The 26,393-nt window shown below is 40.0% G+C and overlaps 1 protein-coding gene across 26 annotated transcripts in view; it reads left to right on the plus strand.

The window, feature by feature from the left end:
• Positions 1–13,126, plus strand: part of LIMCH1 (LIM and calponin homology domains 1) — a 356,942-nt gene extending 343,816 nt beyond the window's left edge. For 13 of the 26 annotated variants that reach the window (XM_040238063.1, XM_040238064.1, XM_040238065.1 and 10 more), the window contains 4 exons: positions 763–840; positions 2,173–2,281; positions 4,443–4,545; positions 10,219–13,126. In XM_040238063.1, the coding sequence (XP_040093997.1) occupies positions 763–840; positions 2,173–2,281; positions 4,443–4,545; positions 10,219–10,244 (316 nt within the window). In that variant the 3' untranslated portion in view covers positions 10,245–13,126. The remainder of the gene's footprint in view (positions 1–762; positions 841–2,172; positions 2,282–4,442; positions 4,546–10,218) is intronic. The other 13 variants (XM_040238066.1, XM_040238069.1, XM_040238067.1 and 10 more) reach the window with 1 other exon arrangement.
• The last annotated feature ends 13,267 nt before the right edge of the window (positions 13,127–26,393 follow it).

Here is a 26,393-nt window from a genome sequence, read left to right on the forward strand (position 1 = left end):
TCGGGAAGGTATTCTGAAAGCAGTTACAAGACAGATGGCCTCACGCCCTGTTGATGTCTATGCTGGCATTTCTCTTTTCCTCCTTCTCTTTTGTGTCCTATTCCTTTCTTTACAAGTGAAATTAACTTTTGAAAGCAAAAGCCCAGAACTGACAGCTTGATCACAGGCAGGGCTCACGTGTAACCAGCAGCACCTGTGAAACCATTGAGGGAGCTTCTGGCTGGGAACCATTCTGCCTTGGAGATGCCCATGACATAGTGGTTATTGGTTGTTTTGAACATCACCCCTAATCATGTGGACCTGTAATGAATTTCTGAATAAGGGTAGAAGCCGCCTCACTGAAAAATATTTCCTTTAAGCACTGCTCTTTATTTCTGGGCTCTCTTGAAGAGCTTTTTCCTATAGCCCCACTTATCTCTTCCTTCCATCCCATTCATAATTTTTATATCTAACTCAGCGTGCAACTTAAACTAGCAAAGAACCTGGCAAAAAGCTAAAGAGTAGAAAACTGTTTTGTCTTTTCTGTTCAACAGTGCCAGCCTGGTTTTGATACGATACAGCCAGTGTCTGAACAAACCTGCTAGATGGAATTTTTTTTTTTTTTTGCTCTTTATTAAAAAATTACCACTAGGATGTGCTATGGTCTTTTATTTGGTTGTCAAGGAAGAGGGCTTTTTTTTTTTTCTTTCTTCTAAAATATCTTTTCTTGTGGGACTGAGCTTCTGTTTACTTATGATGTTTGGCTCCTTTCCCATGTTACAGGAAAAGCCCTCGAGAGAACTTCCAGGCTGGGCGCTTGTCCCCCTGCTCCCCCACTCTTCCTGGCCAGTCACCAAACAGGTACAAGAGGTCAGCAAGCCTTTCTGAGGCTGCTCTGTGTTGACTGGAGCCTGCTGGGCACCATCACCACTGAATTAGTGCTTGCCAGGGGACTGTGAGGATTTGTCCACCCATGTCTCTTCCTACACACACACACAGAGGCAGGACAAAGGAACACACCCCAGCCACCTGAAGATTTTATCAGCCCTCGATCGAGAGAGCCAAGGGTGTGACGTTGGCACGACTGTGGCCATTGGCTTTAATTACATTGTGTGGAACCTGCAATCTAATAAGAAAATCCACAAGACAATTGCCAGCCTTCTAAGTCGGTGCCTTTCCCCCCAAGGAGGCTCGGTCCTTCTAGGCGGAATCCACTGATGGCTCTTACAGTGGTCCAGGCAGGCGCTGAGAAGCGAAATTCATCTTCCCTCTTATTCTACTCAAGCTCTCTAATGATTGCTTCTGGACATTAATTGGGCCCCATGATATTCTTAAAAGCTGCCTGAGCTTCCATTCCCTGGAGAAACAAATTACTAAGTACTGCAAGGTTTTCTCTGATTCAGAAATTTCATTTAACTACAGGATAAGAGGGAAACCCTAATAAATAGAGCTTTGTGAAGGGCAACTCTTCCTTTCTTTCTCTCATCTTCCTTTCTGTTTCTTCCGTCCCTGTATATACCGTTAGCTTCCAAATGATATTGCATATTTTAAAGTTTCTTACTCACAGTCAGCATCATTGCAATCTGACCTTAGTTGCGGGAAAACTGACGTAGGGCCCAGCCATCCTGTCTAAGCCAATGCAATGGAAACCCGATGTGAGTTCTTCACACCAGATCACAGAACTTGGTGTCAGGGCAGAGATTTGATCCTATATCTGCCTGGTACCTATTGGACTGGATCACGATTTCCTCTTTACTTTTAAGCAACAACAAAAAATTTGTAATAAATAAAAAGAAATGCCCTAGTGGGCCAATGAACCAATTACAGAAAAACTTAACGCAACTAAAACCTTAGTAAAACTAAACTTGATTGTCTTTGAGGAATTAAGAAACCATATGATAAATACACTGAATCATTTCAAGGCATTTGATCACTGTGGTTGAACAGACTACAACACAAACTTTTTATAACAAATAATTCATGCATACAGATTATAGCTAATGCTTAATTCCTGCTCATTGTCATTTCAGTATTTGTCATTTCATTCATGATATCAATGTTTTAAAAACCCATGTTTTCTTTTTTTTTGCATGAGGCTCCATATTCATGAGACTCCATATTCCATTTCATTTTTGCATGAGGCTCCAGATTCTAAACAGCACATTTTATTATGCCGTGTACTTTGCAACCTAGGTCTATAAGTGGGAAAAAGCTGTGCTCTTCCTGTGGGCTTCCACTGGGTAAAGGCGCTGCAATGATCATTGAGACCCTCAATCTCTATTTTCACATCCAGTGCTTTAAGGTATGTATTCATTGCTCTTCTCCCTGAGTACAATCTTGTCATGTGTTTTGGCCTCATTCTGTGCTTAGTAAGTACCTCCTGGAAATCCTAACAGCCTTTCTGTGTGAGGCCCCCTGTCTCTACATTGTACAGAAATGGGCATGGAGTCCATCTTTGAGGATAAAATTCTTCTATAACGGATCCCTCTCGGATGTCAAGTTAGAGGAAGCAAGACATATTTGTGCCACGTGTCTTTGTAAAAATGTTTTTTTGTTGCTAAAGAGTGTATACTCTAGCAGGAAGCTAAGAAAGGCACCCAGGAGGACAGTGATACTTTTGAATCTTTAAAGGCATGGTAGATTTATTTGAAATATAACATCTTTGCTGCTTCTTAAACTCTTGTGACCTAACTCAGAGGTTTTTGGTCTTTGACCTGATGGGAGATTTCCCTCAATTAAGTGGTTACAGCTAGTTGCTAAGTTGTAGATCTCCACATGAGTGTCTGCAATCACAGATGGAATATTACTCCCTCTAAGAGCTGCCCTGCTCAGCACACTAAGTCAAGTAGCCTTTGTTACAGGTCCTTATTGAAACTTTCATGCTCCTTATTGCTCACTATCGAACTGTTTAATTATCATCTCCTCTCATAAACTACAAGCTCCATAAGGGCAGGAACCATGTCTGTCTAGCTCATCACTATTTCCTCTGTATACCTAGTGGAGATGGTATCAGTAAATATTTCTAGAGGAGTGAATTAATGAATAACTGAAAACGAGAAGGCTTAAATTCTAGTCTCAGATCTCCTGCCAATTAGCAGGTGAGCTAACCACTTAAGCTTACCTGATGTATTTTTTAAAATTTCCATATGAGACTATATCAGCATCTCCTTTCATCACCCATGGGCATGTTTCAAATAATGTATAATTTTCAAAGCTACATCCTCTAGCTCTGGAAAAGAATAATTTCTTTCCCTTCATCATGCTACCATGCTTTCCTGTGTTCTCAGGTTTTGTCCTGTTTCTTGTTGGTACTCCCCTCAACTATAAAGTAAACTTGCACAGGTTTAAAATAACCCTCACTTTACCTGTATGCTAAGAGAAAGTAAATGATGTCGTTCTGAAATTGTTAGCTTAATTATGTCAGTAATCACTGGAAAGCAAAACTTATCATGAACAAAACACAGTATGGATACTTAGACTCAATTATTCAGTATTATTGTTGTAAAATTAACATAAATAATGTATATCCTAAACTATCTAGGAGTATTGTGAGGCTCATAGTATATACTTTTAAGAATTTCATGGTAATATCAAGATAATATGTTCTAACACCACAGTTTATTCTCAGAAACTTTACCAGAACTCGAAATAATCAAGGTGACAAAGAGTTTTTGCGATTCTCAGTGGACAGGGGACTTGTCTTCTTAGCCGTAAAGGCCTTTATTTTCTCTTACCGTTCACTTCCAGGAGCTGACTTGATGCTTTAAGGTGCATCACCATATGGATTTATCCCTTACCCTTCTGTGTAGGTGTAGCTTGTAATATAATTTGAATGGAACCCTCCCTGTGCCCCAGGTGACCTTAGAGCATCAGTCTGGGGCTCACCCTCTGTTCCTGGGCTCGGTCATAACCTGCCTGCAAGTGGCTGGCGTGAACCACGCCCCACTGCCTCCTTCGCTGGTTCAGCCACCATCGCCTGCACACAGGCTACCTTGATATCGTTGCCTCTAACATGAAAACATAAATGGGGGTGCTATTCCGCAGTGATTATAGTCGGTGAAAAGCCTTATTCAGAGACAAGTTTCGATATATAATTTGTTGGCCATGTGTTTATTTAAAACCACTAAAGATTTAATCTGTTTAAAACAGTCTTCCGTCTTGAGAATCAGCGTGCATAGGCTTTGGGATTCAACCTGATAACCACTCACCAACTTCACAACCTTGGACAAGCCACCTCTTGTTCTAAGCTATCTGAACCAATGTCCTTCTCCATAAAATGTTAGGACTTGGGATATGTTGTTTCTGGAAATCAAGTCACAGAGCAGCATCTCATACATAGTAGATACTCAACAAATGTGGAGTTAGAGAAGTGATTACTGTGCTACTCTTGTGAGCAGTAGCCAAGCATTGTAAGGAAACAGTTCCTTATGTGCCTTATAACTTCTGCTCTTTGCTCCCTGTAGTGTGGAATTTGTAAAGGACAGCTTGGAGACGCAGTGAGTGGGACGGATGTTAGGATTCGAAATGGTCTTCTAAACTGTAATGACTGCTACATGAGATCCAGAAGTAAGTCCTGGGGGAAAATGCCTTGAGATGTATGGGTACAAACACATGCCTTTCCTGGACCAGTTTAGGAATTCAACTATTTGTCTCTATCAGTTGATGGCCCTACACTAAAAGAAAGATTTGTTAACAATGATAAGGAATCTGCCTGTAATGAGGGAGACCTGGGTTCACTCCCTGGATTGGAAAGATCCCCTGGAGGAGGGCATGGCCACCCACTTCAGTATTCTTGCCTGGAGAATCCCCATGGACAGAGGAGCCTGGTGGGCTACAGTCCACAGAGTCACAAAGATTTGGACATGACTGAGTGACTAAGCACAGCACAGGTAAAAGAAACAATAATGAAATGACCTCTTATTTACTGTTTGTTTCTTACTTGAATGACTGCTACAATGTGACCAAATTCTTTTTAACCAGAAGGGCATTAATACACTAGCAGGTGAAAATGTAAACCAAGTTTGAGACATTGCCTGAGCTCACCATGGAGATTTCAGTGAGATACAGGGATGATATAAGGTCTGTAAAACCCTACTTATTTGTTGAGGTATCTCTTTAGAATTCCAGCAACATGGGGAGGGTATCTCACATGTGAAGAGTCACGCTGCACTCCTCATCAAATCAGGCACCCGCTCCTCAATGCCTACAATCAGAAGTTTCATGGCATAACGTGGGCTTGTTCCCAACTAAATTGAAAATTCTCTGAGAGACAAAATAGTGTGCTCTACTTCTCTATGAATCCCCACTCTCCTCCAAAATGCCAGAGTACATACTAATCAGTGCTTAACCGGTGTGTGCTGCCGAAGCTTCCTTGAGCAGCCTGCTCTCCCATCTTATGCCTAGGTCTCCTGACATAGACAGGTCTGCTGCTGCTGCTGCTGCTGCTGCTGCTAAGTCGCTTCAGTCGTGTCCGACTCTGTGCGACCCCATAGACGGCAGCCCACCAGGCTTCCCTGTCCCTGGGATTCTCCAGGCAAGAACACTGGAGTGGGTTGCCATTTCCTTCTCCAATGCATGAAAGTGAAAAGTGAAAGTAGACAGGTCACATATTAATAAATGTGGGGGGCCACGAGGGGGTGCTGTTGCCCAGCTGCTGTTTAGAAAATATGAAACTAGCCGGTGGCTAGCCTCTGAATCTTTCTTCAGTCTCCAGTGTAAATATAGTCCTTATGCTGGATAGGGCTTCTCTAGTGACCCAGTTAGGAAAGACTCTGCCTGCAATGCAGGAGACTGCCTGCAGTGCAGGAAGCCAGGGTTCAATCCCTGGGTCAGGAAGATCCCCTGGAGCAGGAAATGGCAACCCACTCCAGTATCCTTACCTGGAAAATCCCATAGACAGAGGAGCCTGGCGGGCTACATCCATGGGGCTGCAAAGAGTCGGAAATGACTGAGCTGCTGCTGCTAAGTCACTTCAGTCGTGTCCGACTCTGTGCGACCCCATAGACGGCAGCCCATGAGGCTTCCCCGTCCCTGGGATTCTCCAGGCAAGAACACTGGAGTGTGTTGCCATTTCTTTCTCCAGTGCATGAAAGTGAAAAGTGAAAGGGAAGTCACTCAGTTGTGTCCGACTCTTCGCGACCCCATGGACTGCAGCCTACCAGGCTCCTCCGCCCATGGGATTTTCCAGGCAAGAGGACTGGAGTGGGGTGCCGTAGCACACACATACAAACGTATATATATGTGTATAATATATAATTATATTTTATTTAAACTATATTTGTATTTATTTGTTTTTATACATTCAAAAGGAAACAAACCCTTTTGTCCCAGGATTCAAAGTAATTTTTTTTCTATTATTTATGCGAATTGGAGTTTTTCTGCAACCTCAATGACCTGTTGAGTGTGAGCCATGGAACCAGAAGAGGGCGCTGTTAGGTTGAAGGATGGTTCAACCAGATTTGAAAGTGCTGTAAATCTGAATTTCTTTCATAATTTAAGGCAATTGAAGGATACCAGCAGAGAACAAACCCGAACCCACCTCTGGATAACAGTGACCTGTTTTCATCCAGATTTTTATTTTAATTGAGAAGCTGGGTGTTTCATTGACATTTCTTTTGGAAATTAGCTTTTAGGATCTAGGCCAGCAATTTTTCTCTTGTGTATACAAATATAAAGGATGTTAAGTACTTTAGATTCCAAATCTGAAGACAAGAACCATGGGGTTCCTGCAACTGTCCTGTAGGATGAAAAGTAGGTAATTGGAAGTAGATTAAAGATACTATTTTTTCTTTATTTAATATTTTTGATGCACTATTTCACTAGATATTTTTTAGAATACAAATGTACTAAGTAAGACAAAAGCAAAAAGGTTCATTTTCTGTTTGCCTAAAGAACCAGTATCTATATTCAAAAGAAGAAATAAATAGAAGGTATAAATGATAAAAGTTTAGAAAAAATGATTTTTTAGAAAGATAAAAGATTAAAAATGAAAAAAATCTTCAAAGTTAACCACATAATCACTTTCTAATAATTTCTTGGGGACAGAGGCAGAATGTATGTTTGTATATACACATGTGTGTGCACCGACACACAGATGCACGTGTCTGTGACACGTCTACCTGTGTTGGTTTTTATTTCACAAAGGTAACGGCATAACCACAGTGGTACTTAGTTTTTGTTGCTGCTGTTTTTAACTTGATGAAAGTGAAAGTGTTAGTCGCTCACTCCTGTCTGACTTTGCGACTCCATGGACTGTTGCCCACCAGGCTCCTCTGTCCATGGGATTCTCCAGGCAAGAATACTGGAGTGGGTTGCCATGCCCTCCTCCAGGGGATCTTCCCAACCCAGGGACTGAACCCAGGTCTCCCACATTGCAGGCAGATTCTTTACCATCTGAGCCACCAGGGAAGACAACTTAATGACATATCTTGGCAACTTTCTCATTAAGCAGGTTCTTTCTCCTCGTTCTTCTTAAGACTCTTTTATAGCTGCATACAGTCCCACTGTATGGACTTACCATAATTTAAAACTAATGTGCTATGAATGAGTGCTCCTGTTAATTCCAGTTTTTTTAATACTATTTTTTAAATGCTCCAGTGAACATCCTTTTACGTATGTCTTGATGAACCTTTGAAAGCAGTTCCACAGGGTAGATTCTGAGCAGTGGAAAGTGAAGTCGCTCAATCATGTCCAGCTCTTTGAGACCCCATGGACTGTATGTAGCCTACCAGGCTCCTCAGTCCATGGAATTTTCCAGGCAAGAGTACTGGAATGGGTTGCCATTTCCTTCTCCAGGGGATCTTCCCAACCCAGGGATCAAACCCAGGTCTCTCACATTGCAGGCAGACAGTTTACTGTCTGAGCCACAAGGGAAGTGGAACTGCTGAGTTAAAAGGCATATGCCTTTTAAATCTTCAGGCAATTTGCCTAATTATATTCCCCAAAAGAGCAATGTATATGAGAGCCTCTTTCTTTCTCCATGCCTTTGTCAGCTCTGGATATCATCAAACTTTTAAAATTTCCACTCTGCTAGGCAGGGGGGATAAAAGCTCTTTGCTTTGATCTGTAGTCTTTAACTAACTAAATATATATGTGAGTTTAAGCATCTTTCCATTTGTTTGTTCACCATTTATACTTCTTTTTCTATTAAAACCTTTTATATTTCTGTATCATTTCCCCATTATTCTATTGTCAGTTGCTTTTTATGAGTTTTTTGTAAATTAAGGAAATTTTCCCTTTATTTTATATTTGCTACTTTGGGCAGTTATCATTAGTCTTTCCACTTTGTGATTTTTTTTTCATAGAATAAATTTTCAATTTAGGTAGTTAAACATCACTCTCATTTTTCCTTTTTGGATTCTGGGTTTTGTGTTCTACTTGGAAAAGTTCTGGCTACTCCAAGAGTATAAATAAATTTAGCTGTGATTTCTCCTAGAATTGTTTTTTCTTTTTGGCATATAAACATATGATAATCAGAAATGTATGTGGGGGTAAGAAATAAGATAGATACTAGGTTTATTTTGTTTTCCAATTAGCCAATTGTGTGACTATAACTTACTGAAAAATCCCGTTTTTTCTTATGAATCTGAAATGCAACTTTCTCCTAAACTAAGTTCCCATATATATTTTGGGTCTATTTCTGGATATTTTATCATGTTTTATTAACCTATATATTCTCTAGTATCAGTTTTAATGAATATAGCTTCATATTATGCTTCAGTATTAAAAGAGAGACTGGCTACCTTCTCTCCAATTATTTTTTCCAAGTTTTCCTAACTCTCATGTTTATTTTTCCAAATAATTGTTAATATCATTTTAGACTAAACTTTAATCAGGTCAACAAATGGCAGGGAGAATGACCACCACATCTGAGAGTACTGCTCATCTCTTTCTTGGTGTCATAAGGAAAAACTCTACCTTCAGAGTGAATAGGGGGAGAGGCTGATAGTTGGTTAGAGAAGTATAAATCCACTTGAATTGATTAAATATACCCCAGATGCAATAAAAGAGTCAGAATGGGGAAAATGGCTAAAAATCATTTTTTTCTTTTTTTACTTGATTTTGAACTGAAGTTAAGAAGAAGGGAGATGGATAGATGTGAGAGGTGGTTTACATCATAGGCATTCTTAGTGAAATGAAATAACTTCATTGTGTGGAATAATAAAACCTGAATATATAATCCTATTTTCTTCAAGTAACTGGTCACATTTAAATGAAATTTTTTTCTTGGAGGGGGAAAAATAGCATAACAGCATATTAAAATGCAATTCCTAAAGGTAATGTAAACAGTTTGTAAGTTCATATGTAAATAGGAAGAAAAGTGCAAAGCAAATTACCTGTCACGAATCAAGCCGTCATATGGTTTAACTGGTGCCATTTGTGCTTGGGTGTTGGGTGACCGTGTCTTTGTGTCTGTTTGATCATTCACTTTCATGAAATGCATTTAATGCAAAATCCCCGGGGTCTTCTCCAATGTTGCAACTGCCTCATCATAACTCTGGTGCCTAAAATGAAGGAGAAACTTTGCGAAGGTTTCAGCAGGAAATATGGAACCCAAACCATCCTTCCTAGATAGAGTTGCCAGATAAAATACAAGATGCCCAGTTACATGTTTTTGAGTTTCAGCTAAACAATGAATTTTTAGTATGTGTATGTCCCAAACATCTCCTGCTCAGGATTTAGCACAAGTGTATCCCAAATATCCCATGGGATATATACTAAAAAATGTATTTATTGTTTATCTAAAATTCAAATTTTATTGGGTGTTCTATATTTTATTTGCTAAATCTGACAATCTTGTTTCTAGATCATATGTCAGATTCCTCCTGTTGCAATGTATTTATTTGTAGAGAAATCACAAGCTAAGGAAACTGAGAGAAAAGAAATTATTTTCTTGCTTATTTGCCACAGAAAGCAAGGAAGAAAACTTGGTGGAGGTCATTTGGTTTAGGGTGAAATCCAGAGAACTCCAACCAAACTTGTCAGGGCATATGAGCCACCTGGGCTCCTTGTTCAGTTCTGGGATAGGGCTTAAGAGTCTGTACTTCTAACAAGCTCCAGGTGAGGCCACTGTGGCCGGTCCCTGGACCACACTTCAAGTGGCACGGCGGGATGGATTTCCCCTCGCTAGAAGGAAGAGATGTTGGCAATGGTCATTACTAATTTCAGAGGTGTTTAAACATCTAAATCCAGAATGGTTGACTTCTGTAACCAAATGTTGCTCTGTTTTCTTCATGCCAGGTGCTGGCCAGCCCACAACGTTGTGACATGGTTTTCAAGCTACTGGATCACTCACCATTTCCTTACTGAGGGTGTCCCCTGGCAGTTGTTTAACAAAAGCCCAAGTTCAGGGGCTCCACAGCATTCATCTGATTTCTGAAAGGCTATTTTAAAAGATGGTATCTGTTCTTTTGTAGCACAGTGTTCATGTTTTTCCTGGTTTCCTTTTTTTTTTTTTTTTTTTTGGCATTTGCACAGTATATACAAAACAATGTTGAATTGTAATGATCCTGAATAGTTCAAAAAGAAAAGGTCTTAGCATGGTCAAACAGGCTTATGGTTTAAAATATGTTATTCTCTTTTTGGGGAGTTAATGAGATAGATGATGCAATAAACCTGTTTGGGTTTTTTTTTTTTTTTTTTAGCATTTCTAGGAATTAAACATTTTATGTTTACAGAATTGAGCTGCAGAAAATGCAGGACATGCCAATTTGAAACACATGGTCTTCTGAGTCAGGAGCATACAATTAATGCATTTCAGAAACTAAAAATCACACCATCTAGCTCTGAGCTATAACTTGTTTTTTACTGCAAAGTCACTAGGCTGATAATATATACTGTAATCTTGAAACGTTTGTGTTACTTACCTTTTGAGGTGGAAGTCATACCAATAAATTATTGCACCGTTAGTATTAGATTCTGTGTCCTTTGGAAATTATGCCATTGATATAGGCTGAACCATCAAATAGAACCCTTGTAATATTGGCTAGGTTTACACTCTGGGACATTGCCCAAGGGTAGGAAGAAACCAGAGGGACATAATTCAGTCCTTATTTCCAAAATTACTACCAAAATCTGTGAGGAAGTTTAATCTTCCAAAGAGTGGTGGGTCAGTGACAGCCAAGAGAGCTTTGTTGCTTGCTTCTCTTCATGCTCTAGATTCAATAAAAGGCTCAGTGTGGGGCATATGGAAGCTGTCATTGAGATCAGTCCATCATTAGGTGAGACCACTGCTCACCCTTGCCTTCAAGTTCTCCTTGAGGGCTGAAGCCCAGGTGGCTAAAGAGAAGCACTGAGTCTATCCTAATAGAATCCAATGACGTACAATGTGAGAAGCCACTCGTGTGTGATCAGCAAGAACCTACCACTCACATCGTCCCCTGCCCACCCTACTGGATACCTGCCTGCTCTCCTCCACGCCATCAATCACCAACTGTCTTGACTTCTGGAATTCCAGAACCAAGAATTCTGGACCTTGCTCATGGAGAAGTTTAGCAAGGAACTCTTGTGGAGGGGTGGTTTATTTTTTTGCCCTGTGTGATGAGTTTCATCTGGCCAAGAAAGGAATCAAGTTATTAAAAAGCATCCCATTTTAGATCTTCAGGCTGTTTTCCTGAAGACTGGGGAAAGGGGGACTATTTATTCTGCCTTAAAATGATGGCAAATAAGTGAAGATGACAGATGACACTTTGTGAATGTAGACTCTGGATGTACTCCTAATAGGTTAACGTAGTCATAAAAGGAGATCAAGTAGATGTTTTCTGTTATGTAAGCAATAATTTTTTTTTCTGTGTCTTATTGAGTATGGCTAGCAATTATTTATTTACATGCTAGAAAGTTCTCTGCATGCGGGTTCCATGTAAGTGCAGAAATTTCCTCAGCCACTGGAGATAGTTTGGCCATTTTGTTATTTGGACGAGCTGTTGTTAGATTGAAATTTACACATCATTTCATTAAAAATTGTGCCTTAGAAAATGCAAAGCTGTTGCACATAGTGATGAATTATGGATGCAGTACATTGAAGAGAGATGAAGTCACTTCCAAGTTCTCAAGACTTCTCATGGAGGTGTTGGCTGCTTTACAGGGGGAAAAAATTTTAAAAAAAGAAGAGTTGAAAACATTTTGAAAATGTACAGATTAAGTCCAATATTTTGATTAACCATCTGCATGTTTTATTAAGTATTTTGATAATATGGATGTTTGCACTTTGCATGATATTAGAAGAGTACTTTACCACCAATAATGCACAAGACATGTACAATAGAATCATTCATAACCGATTTTTATAGAATACTTTTTACATGTGGAACTCCATCCGTTATGTAAGGATTATATGAATATTGCACATTCTCTTCTGGTTTCACAAACCCATTTATACATATTTCTTAGTGAGACTCATTGTACATGTATTGAAGCTAGAATCAAGTCAAGAAAAATAAAGCCCCATTCTCCAACTGCAAAATGTGCTTTTCCATAATGAACAATAGTCACCAGCACAGAATAATCTCCAACATTTTCTAAATTCTAATTGCCAACTGTTTCTATTTATATTTGATTTATATTTCATTTGGAGTCTGTTACATGGCAGCTCGGGCAGACTAGATCTTGTTTTTTCCAATGCAGCATAATGAATATGATCTATTTCTTTTCAAATAATCTTTGAGATCCCAGGAAAAAAAATGCTGTGCTCCGTTGAGCTACAATGTAAATGTGTTTGTTTAAAAAACAGATGAGGCAAGTGAGTGATTTATTGTTCCTGAGGAAGTATATCTTTTTTTCTTATACTTCAAAAGCTAGTCTCTTCTTTCTTAAGAAAAAAAAAATGGGTAACTCTTTGTTTTTCACTTGCAAACTTTCATGACATGTGTTCATTCTTTCTGTGTAGTGTTATTAATGCAATACATACTATAGTTACCTATACACAATGTAAGACTTAACAAGCTGAAATGATCCACCTCATATGTGAGTCCATCCAAAAGATGTTACTGTTCTGGGTGGGCCAATGTTCTGTATCAGTTACACTAACCTTCATTTAAAATATTTATTCTAAAATGACTCTGAGAAATAGTAAAAAAAATAAAATAAAGTTGTCTAAAACGCAACAGCTTTTATAGTAAATGTACATTTATAAATAAAATACTCAAATTAATTTTGTATTTCACTGATTTTTTTTGAGGGGTGGGAGAGTCAATTTTCTTACTTGGGGAAGAGAGAATCAAGCTCTATCTTACAGCTTTTGGTCCAGAATTACACAGTCAGATGATAGCAATGATGCACTTTTGCATATGTATATTGATGCATCTTGAGGTCAGCTATTTAAGGCAAATCAAACTTAATAGCTGACTGTGCGTGCTAAGTCACTTCAGTCATGTCCAACTCTTTGTGACCCTATAGACCATAGCCTGCCAGGCTCCTCTGTGCATGGGATTCTCCAGGCAAGAATACTGAAGTGGGTTGCCATTCCCTCCTTCAGGGGATCTTCCCAACCCAGGGACTGATTGTAGGTGTCACTAAGGAATTGCCTTCCATTGAAGGATTCAAACTCCTTGAGATGAGATGAACAATAACCAGGAGAGGCCATGTGAATGCCAGTGGAAATTGTCTGAACAACCTAATGATGGTTAACCTCCAGTACTGGCTAGAGAAAACCACCTCAAACCCTTTGAAGTTGCTATATTCTGCTGCTTTTTCCAGCGCTGTCCCAGTGCTCGCTCTCACTGTAAACAGTCTGTTCACAGAGGACACTTCTCTCCATTGTTGAATCAGGGAATATGTTTTGAAACAGTGGCATTCTGCTGATACTTTCAACTTTCCAAAATACCCATGTATCTTGGCTGGCCCTATATCTCAAATTTGTAGGTGGTGACAATAGCAGTCAAATTCCTTGAAAGTTTCCATCATTTTAAGATACAGTATTCTAATTGTCATTGCAAGTTGTATTCTTTTTTTTTTTTTTTTGGCAAAGTTGGGTGTGAGTTAGTAGTTACTACTCTTTCCATAGAAAAGTGAATTCTTTGCCTTTAGAAGAGAAGTTTAGCAACTACCAGAGTAGTTTAATATATCCATTGTTACATAAGTGAAAGCTTATTCAACTATAAAGCAAGACAAAGAAAAGATTGTTATTCTAACATATGATCTATGAGGAATGTATTAAAATAAAAATATTTTTATCTAGGATCATTTTGAACTAGCTTTTTTTCCATTGACTTTCTTCAAGACCTAAGGACTTCTTTTTAGGGTCCAAATCTGGACCACAAAGAATCTCTCCTCATCCTTCAGCATTATCTAAGTCAGGGGTTATAAATTCAAATGACTGGAGGGACCAGTTAGACATGGTAAATGAGAACCGGAAGAGGATAATATTAAGAGAGTGGTGTAGATTATGGCAAACTGAAAAAATGAACAGTTCTGTCTGACAAATGAACATATGTACAAGAGAGAAACAGACCCACAGACTTAGAGGACACATATGAGGTTGCCAATGGTGGGGGACGGGGGGTGGGAGAGGGAAGAACTGGAAATTTGAGATTAGCAAATGCAAACTAGTATATATAAGGTAGATAAACAACAAGGTCCTACTGTATAGCATAGGGAACTAGATTCAATATCCTATGATAAACCATAATGGAAAATAATATGAAAAAGAATATATGTATAACTGAGTCACTTTGCTGTATACCAGAAATTAACACAGCATTGTAAATTAACTGTACTTCAATAAAATTTTTTTTAAAATAATGATAATAAACATTGGCACTGGTACACAGTGGGGGAAAAAGAAAAGAACAGTTCTGTCTAAAGGAAAAAGCAGCTATCAGGCTCTAACCAATTGTTTTCATGTGAAACCCCCAGCCTTTTAAATGTTGACAGCAATTCCAAAACATTTTCCAGCACAGTGCCAACAAAAATTGTGTCACTCCAAAAACTGTACCCACAAGTTCAATTTTGTTCTCAGCCTACCAGTCCACAACATGTAGCTAAAACCTTTGCTTTTCTCTCAGCTACTAACTTGCTCTGCTGTGAGTCGTTTCATTTGACCTATACATCAAGATTTGCCATCAGAGTTTTTGCTTTTGGAGTACCTTGAGTCATTCAAAGAAGCTAACAGATCCATTGATCAGCAGGTGGTGTGGCTACAATTCATGAAACTTTCAGCATTATTCGTGTATTGTCATCAAAGCACGCTATGCTACAAGCACCTATGTTCAGCATTTTGCAGAACCATGCCCTTCCCTTCCTTCTTCCTTCCGAATGACTCAAAAGGACAGAAGAGTGTGCAAATATACAAAGTAGAATTTTTTCTAAACTTGTTTAGCACCATTTTCTCAACTATACTTTTGCAAGCATCGTTTTATTTATCAAAAAGCAAACTCTGGCATGTGAGAAGATGAAAGTGTGCCTCCCCGTTTATAGATAAGGAATAGACATATAGAGGAATAAGTGAGTTATTCTAGATGAATATAAGGTTTTACATAATTGTGTATTTCACCAGCTGGCTCCAGTCAAGAGTGATTAGGTGAAGCTCCTAGTCAACTGTGCCTGACTCTCATGTCTGGGACCCCACATGAGACAAACTAAGAGGACCCCTGAGCTTAGCTGGACTTCAGAGAAGTCAATGTGCACTCAGAAACTAGAACTATTTTTTATAGTAAACTTACACTTATACTGAAATAGATTTAGTATCCCATTTTTACCCTTGGGGTTTGTCTTCTTACTCTGGGGTTAAAGAGTAGAGCTGTCCCTTTGACGTCCCCTTGGACACTTCAGTCTTTGCTGGACAGGAAGCTGTCCAACATGTTTATCCAACCCAACTTTTGTGTTGTGAAACTGGACTTCCACTTTCTCAAACCCAATAGCCTAGACCTGAACAAAAGAAGACCCATTCTAACCATTCTGATGGGGAGAAGATGCTGAGGGCCCAGCACATTAATTCCTTTATTGCCACAAACAAATTCATTCTTATATAAATCAAGACCTTCATTTTTCAGCAGGGATAATGACATTGTCCGTGTTTTCTTCACTGTCCACCCAGGAGAGAGAGAATTATCACAACATGCCCTGTTGATTTAGAAAATACCTTGGCTGAGGAATTCTCCCACAGTCCAGTGGTTCAGCCATGGGGGTTTCACTGCTGGGGGCCTGGGTTTGATCCTGGTTGGGAAACTAAGATACTGCAAGCTGCAAAGTGCTACCAAAAAGAAGGAAAGAAAGAAAATATCTTGGCCAAAAGTGAGTGAAGTAAAACTATAGGAAGCCCCTATTAAACATGGCACCAGGCATTATATCCTCACTCAATCTGCTCAGTCATGTCCGACTCTTTGTGACCCCATGAATTGCAAAATGCCAGACCTCCCTGTCCATCACCAACTCCCGGAATTCACTCAAACTCACATCCATTGAGTCGGTGATGCCATCCAACTATCTCATCCTCTGTTGTCCCCTTCTCCTCCTGCCCCCAATCCCTCCCAGCATCAGAGTCTTTTCCAATGAGTCAACTCTTCGCATGAGGTGGCCAAAGTATTGGAGTTTCAGCTTCAGCATCAGTCCTTCCAATGAATATTCAGGACTGATTTCCTTTAGGATGGACTGGTTGGATCTCCTTGCAGTCCAAGGGACTCTCAAGAGTCTTCTTCAACACCACAGTTCAAAAGCATCAGTTCTTCGGTGCTCAGCTTTCTTCACAGTCCAACTCTCACATCCATATATGACCACAGGAAAAACCATAGCCTTGACTAGATGGACCTTTGTTGGCAAAGTAATGTCTCTGCTTTTGAATATGCTATCTAGGTTAAGTAAGTTAAATAAACTTGCGGATAGCACAGCCAAACTACAAGGCAAGAAATAAAAACATCTAAGTGTAATTTCTGTGTCACTGCACTTAAAGTCCATTGGCCACACCTGCTCACAAGGAGCCATGTCTTCCGTGCCCCTAGCTCCTGGTTTCTGATCTGCTGCCGTGTTCAGGGACACATTCCTCTCAACTGGTTTGCTCTTTTGTTCTCTCATGCTCCCTCCTCCCTTCTCCCCACCCTTTCGTGGAGTGCACCACTGTATCCCAAAATGCTAGAGGAATCAGGATCAAACCACCTAATTTCACAATGACTTCTCAGGGTTACACTCAGTCCACAGTCAAGGCAGCCTTTCCCTCACTAAACACCTCAGTTCACATCTCAGTCTAAAAAAGAAAGACAGACTCTGGAGGTACAACATTCAAATCCCAGCTCTACCACTTACTACTTGTGATCTTGGGTAAGTTGTTTATCCTCTCTGTGCCTTGGTCTCCTTACCTGCACAACAGGGATGATAATAGCACATAACACATAGTGTTATTGTATGAATTAAATAGGATACTGTGTTTATAATAGGACATATTCTAATGTATAGAAAATGTTAGCAGTTTCTATTAGCACTGGGATTACCATGTGGTAGGAGGAACACAGTACAAGTTGTAGGAGTGGAATTATTACTCTACAATATTCAACGCTACAGTAGGAAAAAAAAATCTTCCTAAACTTGTATTTCTTTGGCTAGTCTCACCAGTATAGCTCTTCTGAGAAGAAAGAGTCTGCCCCCAAAATAAATTCCAGCCTACAGTATTACAGTCACAAAGAGTTCAGAAATAGCCTCAAAGCATCCTGCAAGAGAAATATGTACCAACTCAAAAAATAAAATATTGAGGTAAATAAATTCACTCAGTCGTCTCCAACTCTTTGCTATCCCGTGTCCTATACAGTCCATGGAATTCTCCAGGCCAGAATACTGGAGTGGATAGCCGTTCCCTTCTCCAGGGGATCTTCCCAATCTAGGGATCAAACCTTGGTCTCCTGTACTGCAGGCGAATTCTTTACCAGCTGAGCCACTAGGGAAGCCCATAAACCAAAATATCAATAGTTACTTTTGATTAGTAGGATTATGAATGGCTTTTATTCTACCTGCTGATTCTAACACTGATCATCTATTGTTTTTATAATGTGAAAAAAAATAAGACAACGTAGAAAGAAAACCGTCCACACCAAATAAGACAGTTTATTAGAATTTATTCAGTTACCAAAATTCTACAATGAAATGTAGTCTAGGCTTGAATAAAGACAGAATTCATCTGAGTATTGCGTCTTGGCAAGGCCTGGCTATCCCTGTGTGACCGTGTTGCTACTCTGGGAGTGGCCTGTGAGCTTTTCAGCTGTAGCACCTTAACCTAGATAATTAGAGTTCTGTCTCCCTGGGGCAGGCTCAGGTCTTAATAAGAGCTTGTAGCTGACACCAGATCCTCATCACCATTTGCAGTTCGTGTGTGGAGCATTCTTTCTTGCCTTAAAAGTGGGTTGCAAGACTGCTTCGGTAAAACTTACGTCAGTTGTTTAAAACCATTGTGTTGCTGCTTTCCAAGTTTATTATGACCTCGTATTTACATAGCAGAATGTACTTTAAGACAGGAAAAAGGATCCAGTTAGAGGTTAATGGCAAATGTCCTCTGCCCTCAGTAATACAACAATTAAGATGAATCAGAGGCTCCTGATTTTGAATCAGATCGGCTCTCCTTGAGAAAATAGCTTTTGGGCCTTTTTCCATCCTACTTCTCTTTGAGGGAAAAAAAAGGCAAAGCTTTCCTTACTGCTGTAAAGCAATTATCCTCCAATTAAAAAATAAACAAAAATTTTTAAAAGAAGAAATATCTGAGCATTCCTGAAATCTCTTAATTAAATGACCTTCCAACCTGTCCCTAATTTTCTCTATTTAAATGTCAAATATATGGTCTTGAAAACAGTTTTAGAACATAGTGTTATTTAATTTCTTAATCCTTTCTTAACCTCTTTCTCTGCTTATTAAATAATTTTAGCACTATAAAAAAAAAGCTTTCCTTACTGGATTTTGTTATAGAATAGAATCCTAGGAACTAATAATAAAAACCAGCAAAGGCAATCAGATAATAGACTCTCAGAAAACATGGTAACTTGACACAGATGAGCAATTCACAAAGTGAAATCTGTTATATGAAATGTTCTTCAGGAAAAGGATTCCAGGGTCAAACATGTGTGGAAAGCACTGACTATTCTTTTCTTAGAGATAAAGAATGCATATTAAAGACCTGAACAGTTCTGCGTAGTTCATCTGAATTTGCTAAACCCATATTTCAAATTGCCAACATGCATTGGATCATCAAAAAAACAAGTGAATTCCAGAAAAACATCTACTCTGTTTCACCAACTATACTAAAGCCTTTGACTATGTGGATCACAACAAACTGTGGAAAATTCTTCAACAGATGGGAATAACAGACCACCTGACCTGTCTCGGGAAGATCTCCTGGAGAAGGAAATGGCAACCCACTCCAGTATTCTTGCCTGGAAAATCCCATGGACAGAGGCACCTGATGGGCTACAGTCTATGCGTTCGCAAAGAGTCGGACACGACTAAGCAACTTCACTTTCTTTCTTTCACTTGACCTGTCTCCTGAGAAACCTGTATGCAGGTCAAGAAGCAACAGTTAGAACCGGACATGGAACAACAAACTGGTTCAAAATTGGGAAAGGAGTATGTCAAGGCTGTACATTGTCACCCTGCTTATTTAACTTACATCCAGAGTACATCATGCAAAATACTGGCCTAGATGAACCTCAGGATGGAATCAAGATTGCAGGGAGAAATATCAATAATCTCAGATATGCAGATGACACCACCTTTATGGCAGAAGTGAAGAAGAACTAAAGAGCCTCTTGATGAAAGTGAAAGAGGAGAGTGAAAAAGTTGGCTTAAAGCTCAACATTCAGAAAATAAAGATCATGGTATCCAGTCCCATCACTTCATGGCAAATAGATAGAGAAACAGTGGAAACAGTGGCAGACTTTATTTTTTGGGCCTCCAAAATCCCTTCAGATGGTGACTGCAGCCATGAAATAAAAAGAGACTTACTCCTTGGAAGAAAAATTATGACCAACCTAGACTGCATATTAAAAAGCAGAGACATTACTTTGCCAACAAAGGTCCATCTAGTCAAGGCTATGGTTTTTCCAGTAGTCACATATGGATGTGAGAGTTGGACTATAAAGAAAGCTGAGTGCTGAAGAATTGATGCTTTTGAACTGTGGTGTTGGAGAAGACTCTTGAGAGTCCCTTGGACTGCAAGGAGATCCAACCAGTCCATCCTAAAGGAAATCAATCCTGAATATTCATTGGAAGGACTGATATTGAGGCTGAAACTCCAATACTTTCGCCACCTGATTCGAAGAGCTGACTCATTTGAAAAGACCCTGATGCTGGGAAAGATTGAAGGTGGGAGGAGAAGGGGATGACAGAGGATGAGATGGTTGGATGGCATCACCGACTCAATGGACATGAGTTTGAGTAAACTCTGGGAGTTGATGATGGACAAGGAGGCCTGGCATGCTGCAGTCCATGGGGTCACAAGAGTTGGACATGACTAAGAGACTGAACTGAACTGAACTGAACCCATCTCTTCATGGCAAATAGATGGAGAAAAAGTGGAAACAGTGACAGACTTTATTTTATTGAGCTCCAAAATCACTGGTGGATGGTGACTGCAGCCACGAAATTAAAAGACACTTGCTCCTTGGAAGAAAAGTTATGACAAACCTAGACAGCATATTAAAAAGCAGAGACATCACCTTGCTGACAAGGGTCTGTATAGTCAAAGCTATGGCTTTTCCAATAGTCATGTATGGATGTGAGAGTTGGACCATAAGAAGGCTCTGCACCAAAAAATTGATGCTTTCAAATTGTGGTGTTGGAGAAGACTCTTGAGGCACCCTTGGACAGAAAGAAGATCAAACCAGTCAATCCTAAAGGAAATCAGTCCTGAATATTCACTGGTAGGACTGATGCTGAAGCTGAAGCTCCAATACTTTGGCAACCTGCGAGCTGAAACATTGGAAAAGACTCTGATGCTGGGAAAATTGAGGGCAGGAGAAGAAGCAGGTGACAGAGGATGAGATGGCTGGATGACATCGTCGACTCAATGGACATGAGTTTGAGCAAACTCCAGGAAATAGTGAAGAACAGGGAAGCCTGGTGTGCTGCAGTCCATGGGGTCACAAAGAGTCGGACATGACTGAGCGAGTGAACAACAAACAACAAAACCCATATTTTCCTAAATATATTTCATCAAAAAGTTATTCCAGACTCTTCCGAACATTCTCTGGCACTTTGGAAAATATTGATTGAATAAGCAATACATTTGGAAACCCACACAAGTATCTTGATAATATACTGATATTTTTCTTTAATTCTTAGACTATTTTAAAATTCATGACACCCAGCTGCAAGAATGACAACACTAAAAGCAAGTGCAAAACACCTGGAACTACGAAAGTCCGAAGTGGAGGCTTGTGTGAGATAAGAACCAGGACAACTGAGGAATCAACTGGAATTCATTAGCACTCTTTACTCAAGGGTTCTCCTAAGAAATTTCTAATGGAAATAAGTGCTGTCATTAGGAGCTCTGTGGAGAATATGGTTGGGGTACTCATTTCTCAGGGCAAGACTAAAATTTTGCGGGGTATCAAGAGAGTGAATATTAAAGGAAAAATAATGTCCATATCTACCATGTCTTTCTCCTACCGTCTCCCAGCAATCAAGCTCTAAAACTCTAAAACTAGTATTTCCCCGCCTCCGAAAAGGCTCTAAAACTCATATTTGAAGTTCTGAAGCATTGTACCATGAACACACATGCAGAGGGCCGGTGGAATCTTAGAAAGCGTATAATCACCATAAGCTGATGAGACTAGAAGACTAGGCAACTAACATGAGTTAGTAAAAGCATATCAGACAACCTATTCTGATCAACTAAATAAAGAATGTGCCAGAACTTCCCTGGTGGTGCAGTGGATAAGAACCTGCCTTGCCAATACAGGGGACATGGGTTCAATCCCTGGTCTGGAGAGATTCCACATGCCACAGAGCACCGAAGCCCATGCACCAGAACCACTGAACCCTTGCCCTAGGCCCACGAGCTGCAACTACTGAGCCTGTGTGGTGCAGCTACCGGAGCCCGTGTGCCTAAGCTTATGCTCTGCAGCAAGAGAAGTCACCGCAATGAGAAGCCCGAGCACTGCAAGGCAGAGTAGACTCCACTCACCGCATGGTGAGGAAGCCCCACGCAGAGCAATCAAGAACCAGGACAGCCAAAATTAAGTAAATTAATTAAAAAAAAAAAAAAAGAATGTGCTACCTTGGGGACTTCCCTGGTAGTCAGTGGTTAAGAATCTCTCCTTCCAATGCAGGGAACGTGGTTTAATCTCTGGTCAAAGAACTGAGATCCCACATGACGTGGAGCAACTAAGACTACAAGCCACAACTAGAGAGTTTGAGTGCTGCAACACAAGATCCCAAATGCAGCAACTAAGACCCAATGCAGCCAAATAAATAAATATTAAAAAAAAAAAGAATGTACCACCTTTCAGAAAGCTGGTAAAAGAACGCTTGTAAATTCTGATATCAGTTGTCTATTTTACCAACTAAACCAGATTTTCTTCTGTACCCAAAGATGACTTTGTTTGGAAATTCAAGAGTATTCAACATATGCCATTGTTTTTTTCTGTTTGGGGAATCTTTTGAGTTGGATAAACACGCCCTTGTCTAACTTAGTTTATCTTTGTAAAAAGGGGAAAAAAAGTAAGACAGGGAAGTATTTTTTGCTCTAATAAATCACTTAATACAACATTTTGGTAGTTTGTGAAAAACATTTATGGAAGTTCCCAGCTTCAGTGTCATTGATCTTCATCCTCTGGTATACAATTGAAGAATTCTCTTTGACCTGAACCAGTGTGTGAATCAGTTATTCATTGAAGGAAAGCAAGAGTAACAAAAGTGAAGAGACTCGGTAGAACAACCTCACAATCTCACACTATTATCTCTCAGAAATAGGCCTCAATAAAAAACATCAAGCTTTCAGTTTACTGCTGTGGGCTTCCCCAGTGGCTCAGTGTTAAAGAATCTGCCAGCCGGTGCAGGAGACACAGGTTCAGTCCCTGATCCAGGAAGATCCCACATGCCCAGGAACAACTAAGCCTGTGTGCCACAACTATTGAGCCTGTGCTCTGGAGCCCGTGTGCCACAACTACCGTGCCCTAAAGCCCCTGCTCGCCAACAAGAGAAGCCACTCCAGTGAGAAGCCTGTGCACAGCAGCCAGAGAGTAGCCCCTGCAGCCACAAAGACCCAGTGCAGCCAAAAATAAAATATAGAAAATTATAAAGAAAAAAATAAACTTACCATTGTATCCTTTACTGCCTATCATAAAAGACAGTTCAAGGATGGGCACTTTGAATTCACTGTTTCCCAGAGTAGCTATAACAGAATATCTGTCTCCTTCCCAACAGGGATTCCACAGCAGCCATGTTTTTAGGTGGGATGAACCCCTCCATCAGCTTCAAGGATAAAGTCTTACTGTTATAATTGGTCAGGATAATCCACTCCCTCACCATAGATATTGGTTCAAGTGACCTAGGTTTGAACCAGTGAATGGTCCAAACAGCAGGAATCTCAGAACTTCTGTTAGATAGTTAAGGAAAGACTCTATCTTTTTATGGATAAGAAAGAGGAAACATGGGAACCTAATTATACTGACAGCTCTCTTACAACATCAAGGGGCCCAGCCTTGTGGTGAAGCCCACATGGTAGACAGCAGATGTAGAGAAAAAAAAAAACATCAGAAGAAACAGAGTCCACAGTGAGCCCTAGACAAACCAGTTCTGAAACACACTCCACCACCTTTTCACAAGGCCTATAGATTTACTTATTATTTAATCCAGTCGTAGATGACTTTTAGGTTGCTTGGAATGGAAAGCTTCCTAAGATAGGCAGATATATTAGGCTATGACATAGCAGTAAAATCACATTAAAATGAACATAGGTGCTTACAGTTCTATCCCTGGTAGTACTTGGGGTTGAAAAACTTTTTTATGATACTTATATTAAGGTCAAAATTTTAAAAGGTTTCACAGTTTTTTGTAGTAACAACTTCCCTGCCTTTAATATCATGGATTTGCCTTCCTTCTTATTTATTTTTCTTCAACCCCAATCTGCTGACTTTCCTGTTTAGGGGACAACAAATACAAGCAGAAGAAGTTTGACTCTCTTTTTAAGTCAATGCATTTATTATCATCTCATAGAAATTCTAGACATTTGGCTTAATTCACAGGGTTCGGCAGCTCGCCTGTTTGTAAGAGACCCATCAGTTCATGCTCAGTCACTGAGCCATGTCCAACTCTTTGTGACCCCATGGACTGTAGCCCACCAGGTCCTCTGTCATGGGGTTTCCCAGACAAGAATACTGGAGCAGATTGTCATTTCCTTCTCCAGGGGATCTTTCCAACTCAGAATTAAACCCACATCTCCTGTGTCTCCTGGATTGGCAGGCAGATTCTTTACCACTGAGCCACTTGGGAAGCCCTTATAAGGGACCACATTTGTATCATGTTAACCAAATAAAAGGAAAACCATGTCCTAACACAATTTTGTTTAAAAATAATCAAATAAACACAAAGTGACCAGGTGGTATTGTTTTTCAGTCACTAAGTCGGGTCCAACTCTTTGAGACTGCTTGGACTGCAGCATGACAGGCCTCCCTGTCCATCACCAACTCCCGGAGTCCACCCAAACCCATGTCCATCAAGTCAGTGATGCCATCCAACCATCTCATCCTCTATCATCCCTTCTCCTTCTGCCCTCAATCTTTCTCAGCATCAGGGTCTTTTCCAATGAGTGGGCTATTTGCATCAGATGGCCAAAGTTTTGGAGCTTCTGCATCAGAACTTCCAATGAATATTCAGGGTTGATATCCTTCAGGATTGACTGGTTTGATTTCCTTGCAGTCCAAGGGAAAGGGTTGCTATTTCCCAAGAGCATTCTCCAGCAACACAGTTCAAAACCATCAATTCTTCGGCACTGAGCCTTCTTTATGGTCCAACTCTCACATTCGTAGGCGTCTACTGGGAAAACTATAGCTTTGACTATACAGACCTTTGTCAGCAAGGTGATGTCTCTGCTTTTTAACATGGTTTCTAGATTTTTCATAGTGTTTCTTCTAAGGAGCATGTGTCTTTTAATTCTACGGTTGTGGTCACTGTCCACAGTGATTCTGGAGCCCAAGAAAAGAAAATCTGTCACTGTTTCCACTTTGTCTCCGTCTTTTTGTCATGAACTGATGGGACCAAATGACATAATCTTAGTTTTCTGAGTGTAATGCTTTAAGCCAGCTTTTCCACACTCCTCTTTCACCTTCATCAAGAGGCTCTTTAGTTCCTCTTCGCTTTCTGCCATTAAGAGTGGTATCATCCGTATATCTGAGGTTGTTGGTATTTCTCCTGGTAATCTTTACTCTAGCTTGTGATTCATCTAGTGCAGTATTTTGCATGAGGTACTCTGGAGGTAAGTTAAATAAGCAGGGTGACAATATACAGCCTTGACATACTCCTTTCCCAGTTTTGAAACAATCCATTGTTCCATGTCTGGTTCTAACTATTGCTTCTTGACCTGTATACAGATTTCTCAGGAGACAGGTAAGGTAATCTGTTATTTCTATCTCTTTAAGAATTTTCTGCAGTTTGTTGTGATCCATACAGTCAAAGGCTTTAGCATAGTCAGTGAAGCCGAAGTAGATGTTTTTCTGGAATTCCCTTGTTTTTTCTATGATCCAACGGATGGCCAGATGTAGTCAAATCCAAATCCATGGTCTTCTCCCCATATCTAACACTGTATTCCTTTGATGTTCTAAAAACTACATCACCTCCTCAGTTGCCCTTCCCTGGAGATGGACGGCTAATTGCCATGGGAAAAGATTACAATATTTAATACTCAAATGTTAAAGCCTGGGGTTGAGAGGCCTCTATAGACAGGTTTCTCAAGGGTCCTTTGGAAAGCACACTGCAGTTTTCCCTATTTAAGTCACAAGGCAAACCTCCAGTTGAAAACATTTGAACCAAGCACCAGAAAAATGAATGGTGTGTGTAAGAGGACACATTAAGTACTTAACCCAGAGGATATTCATACTATTAAGTTCCGAACCAAGATGATTCCCTTCAGCAACCTGGGGTGCTGTTGGTGGGTAGACTAAAGGGCAGAGTTAATGCAAAGTTAAAAGGGTTATTTCCACTTGGTGACTAGCCCCATTTGATTGTCTTAAGTGTGTCTGTCTTCTAGAGAGTACTTTTATTTCAGATGATTATGGATGTTCTGAGAGGACTCACTGCAACCACCTGGCTTAAGGACTGTAAGGCACTTCGGAAATCAAATTTCAGGAAAGAAGATTGGTTTGAGAAACAATGAACAAGGAAAAATCTTGTCTTTGCAGAGCTGCGGTGTGTCAAAGTTTATCCTCATTATATTATGGTAGGAAGAAAAGAACAAATTAAGATATTTAACTGCTTAAAATTTGAGACCCAGTTGCATTTAACACAGCAAA

Source organism: Oryx dammah, unplaced genomic scaffold (assembly GCF_014754425.2).
Source record: "Oryx dammah isolate SB20612 unplaced genomic scaffold, SCBI_Odam_1.1 HiC_scaffold_3, whole genome shotgun sequence".
NCBI classification, from domain to species: domain Eukaryota; kingdom Metazoa; phylum Chordata; class Mammalia; order Artiodactyla; family Bovidae; genus Oryx; species Oryx dammah.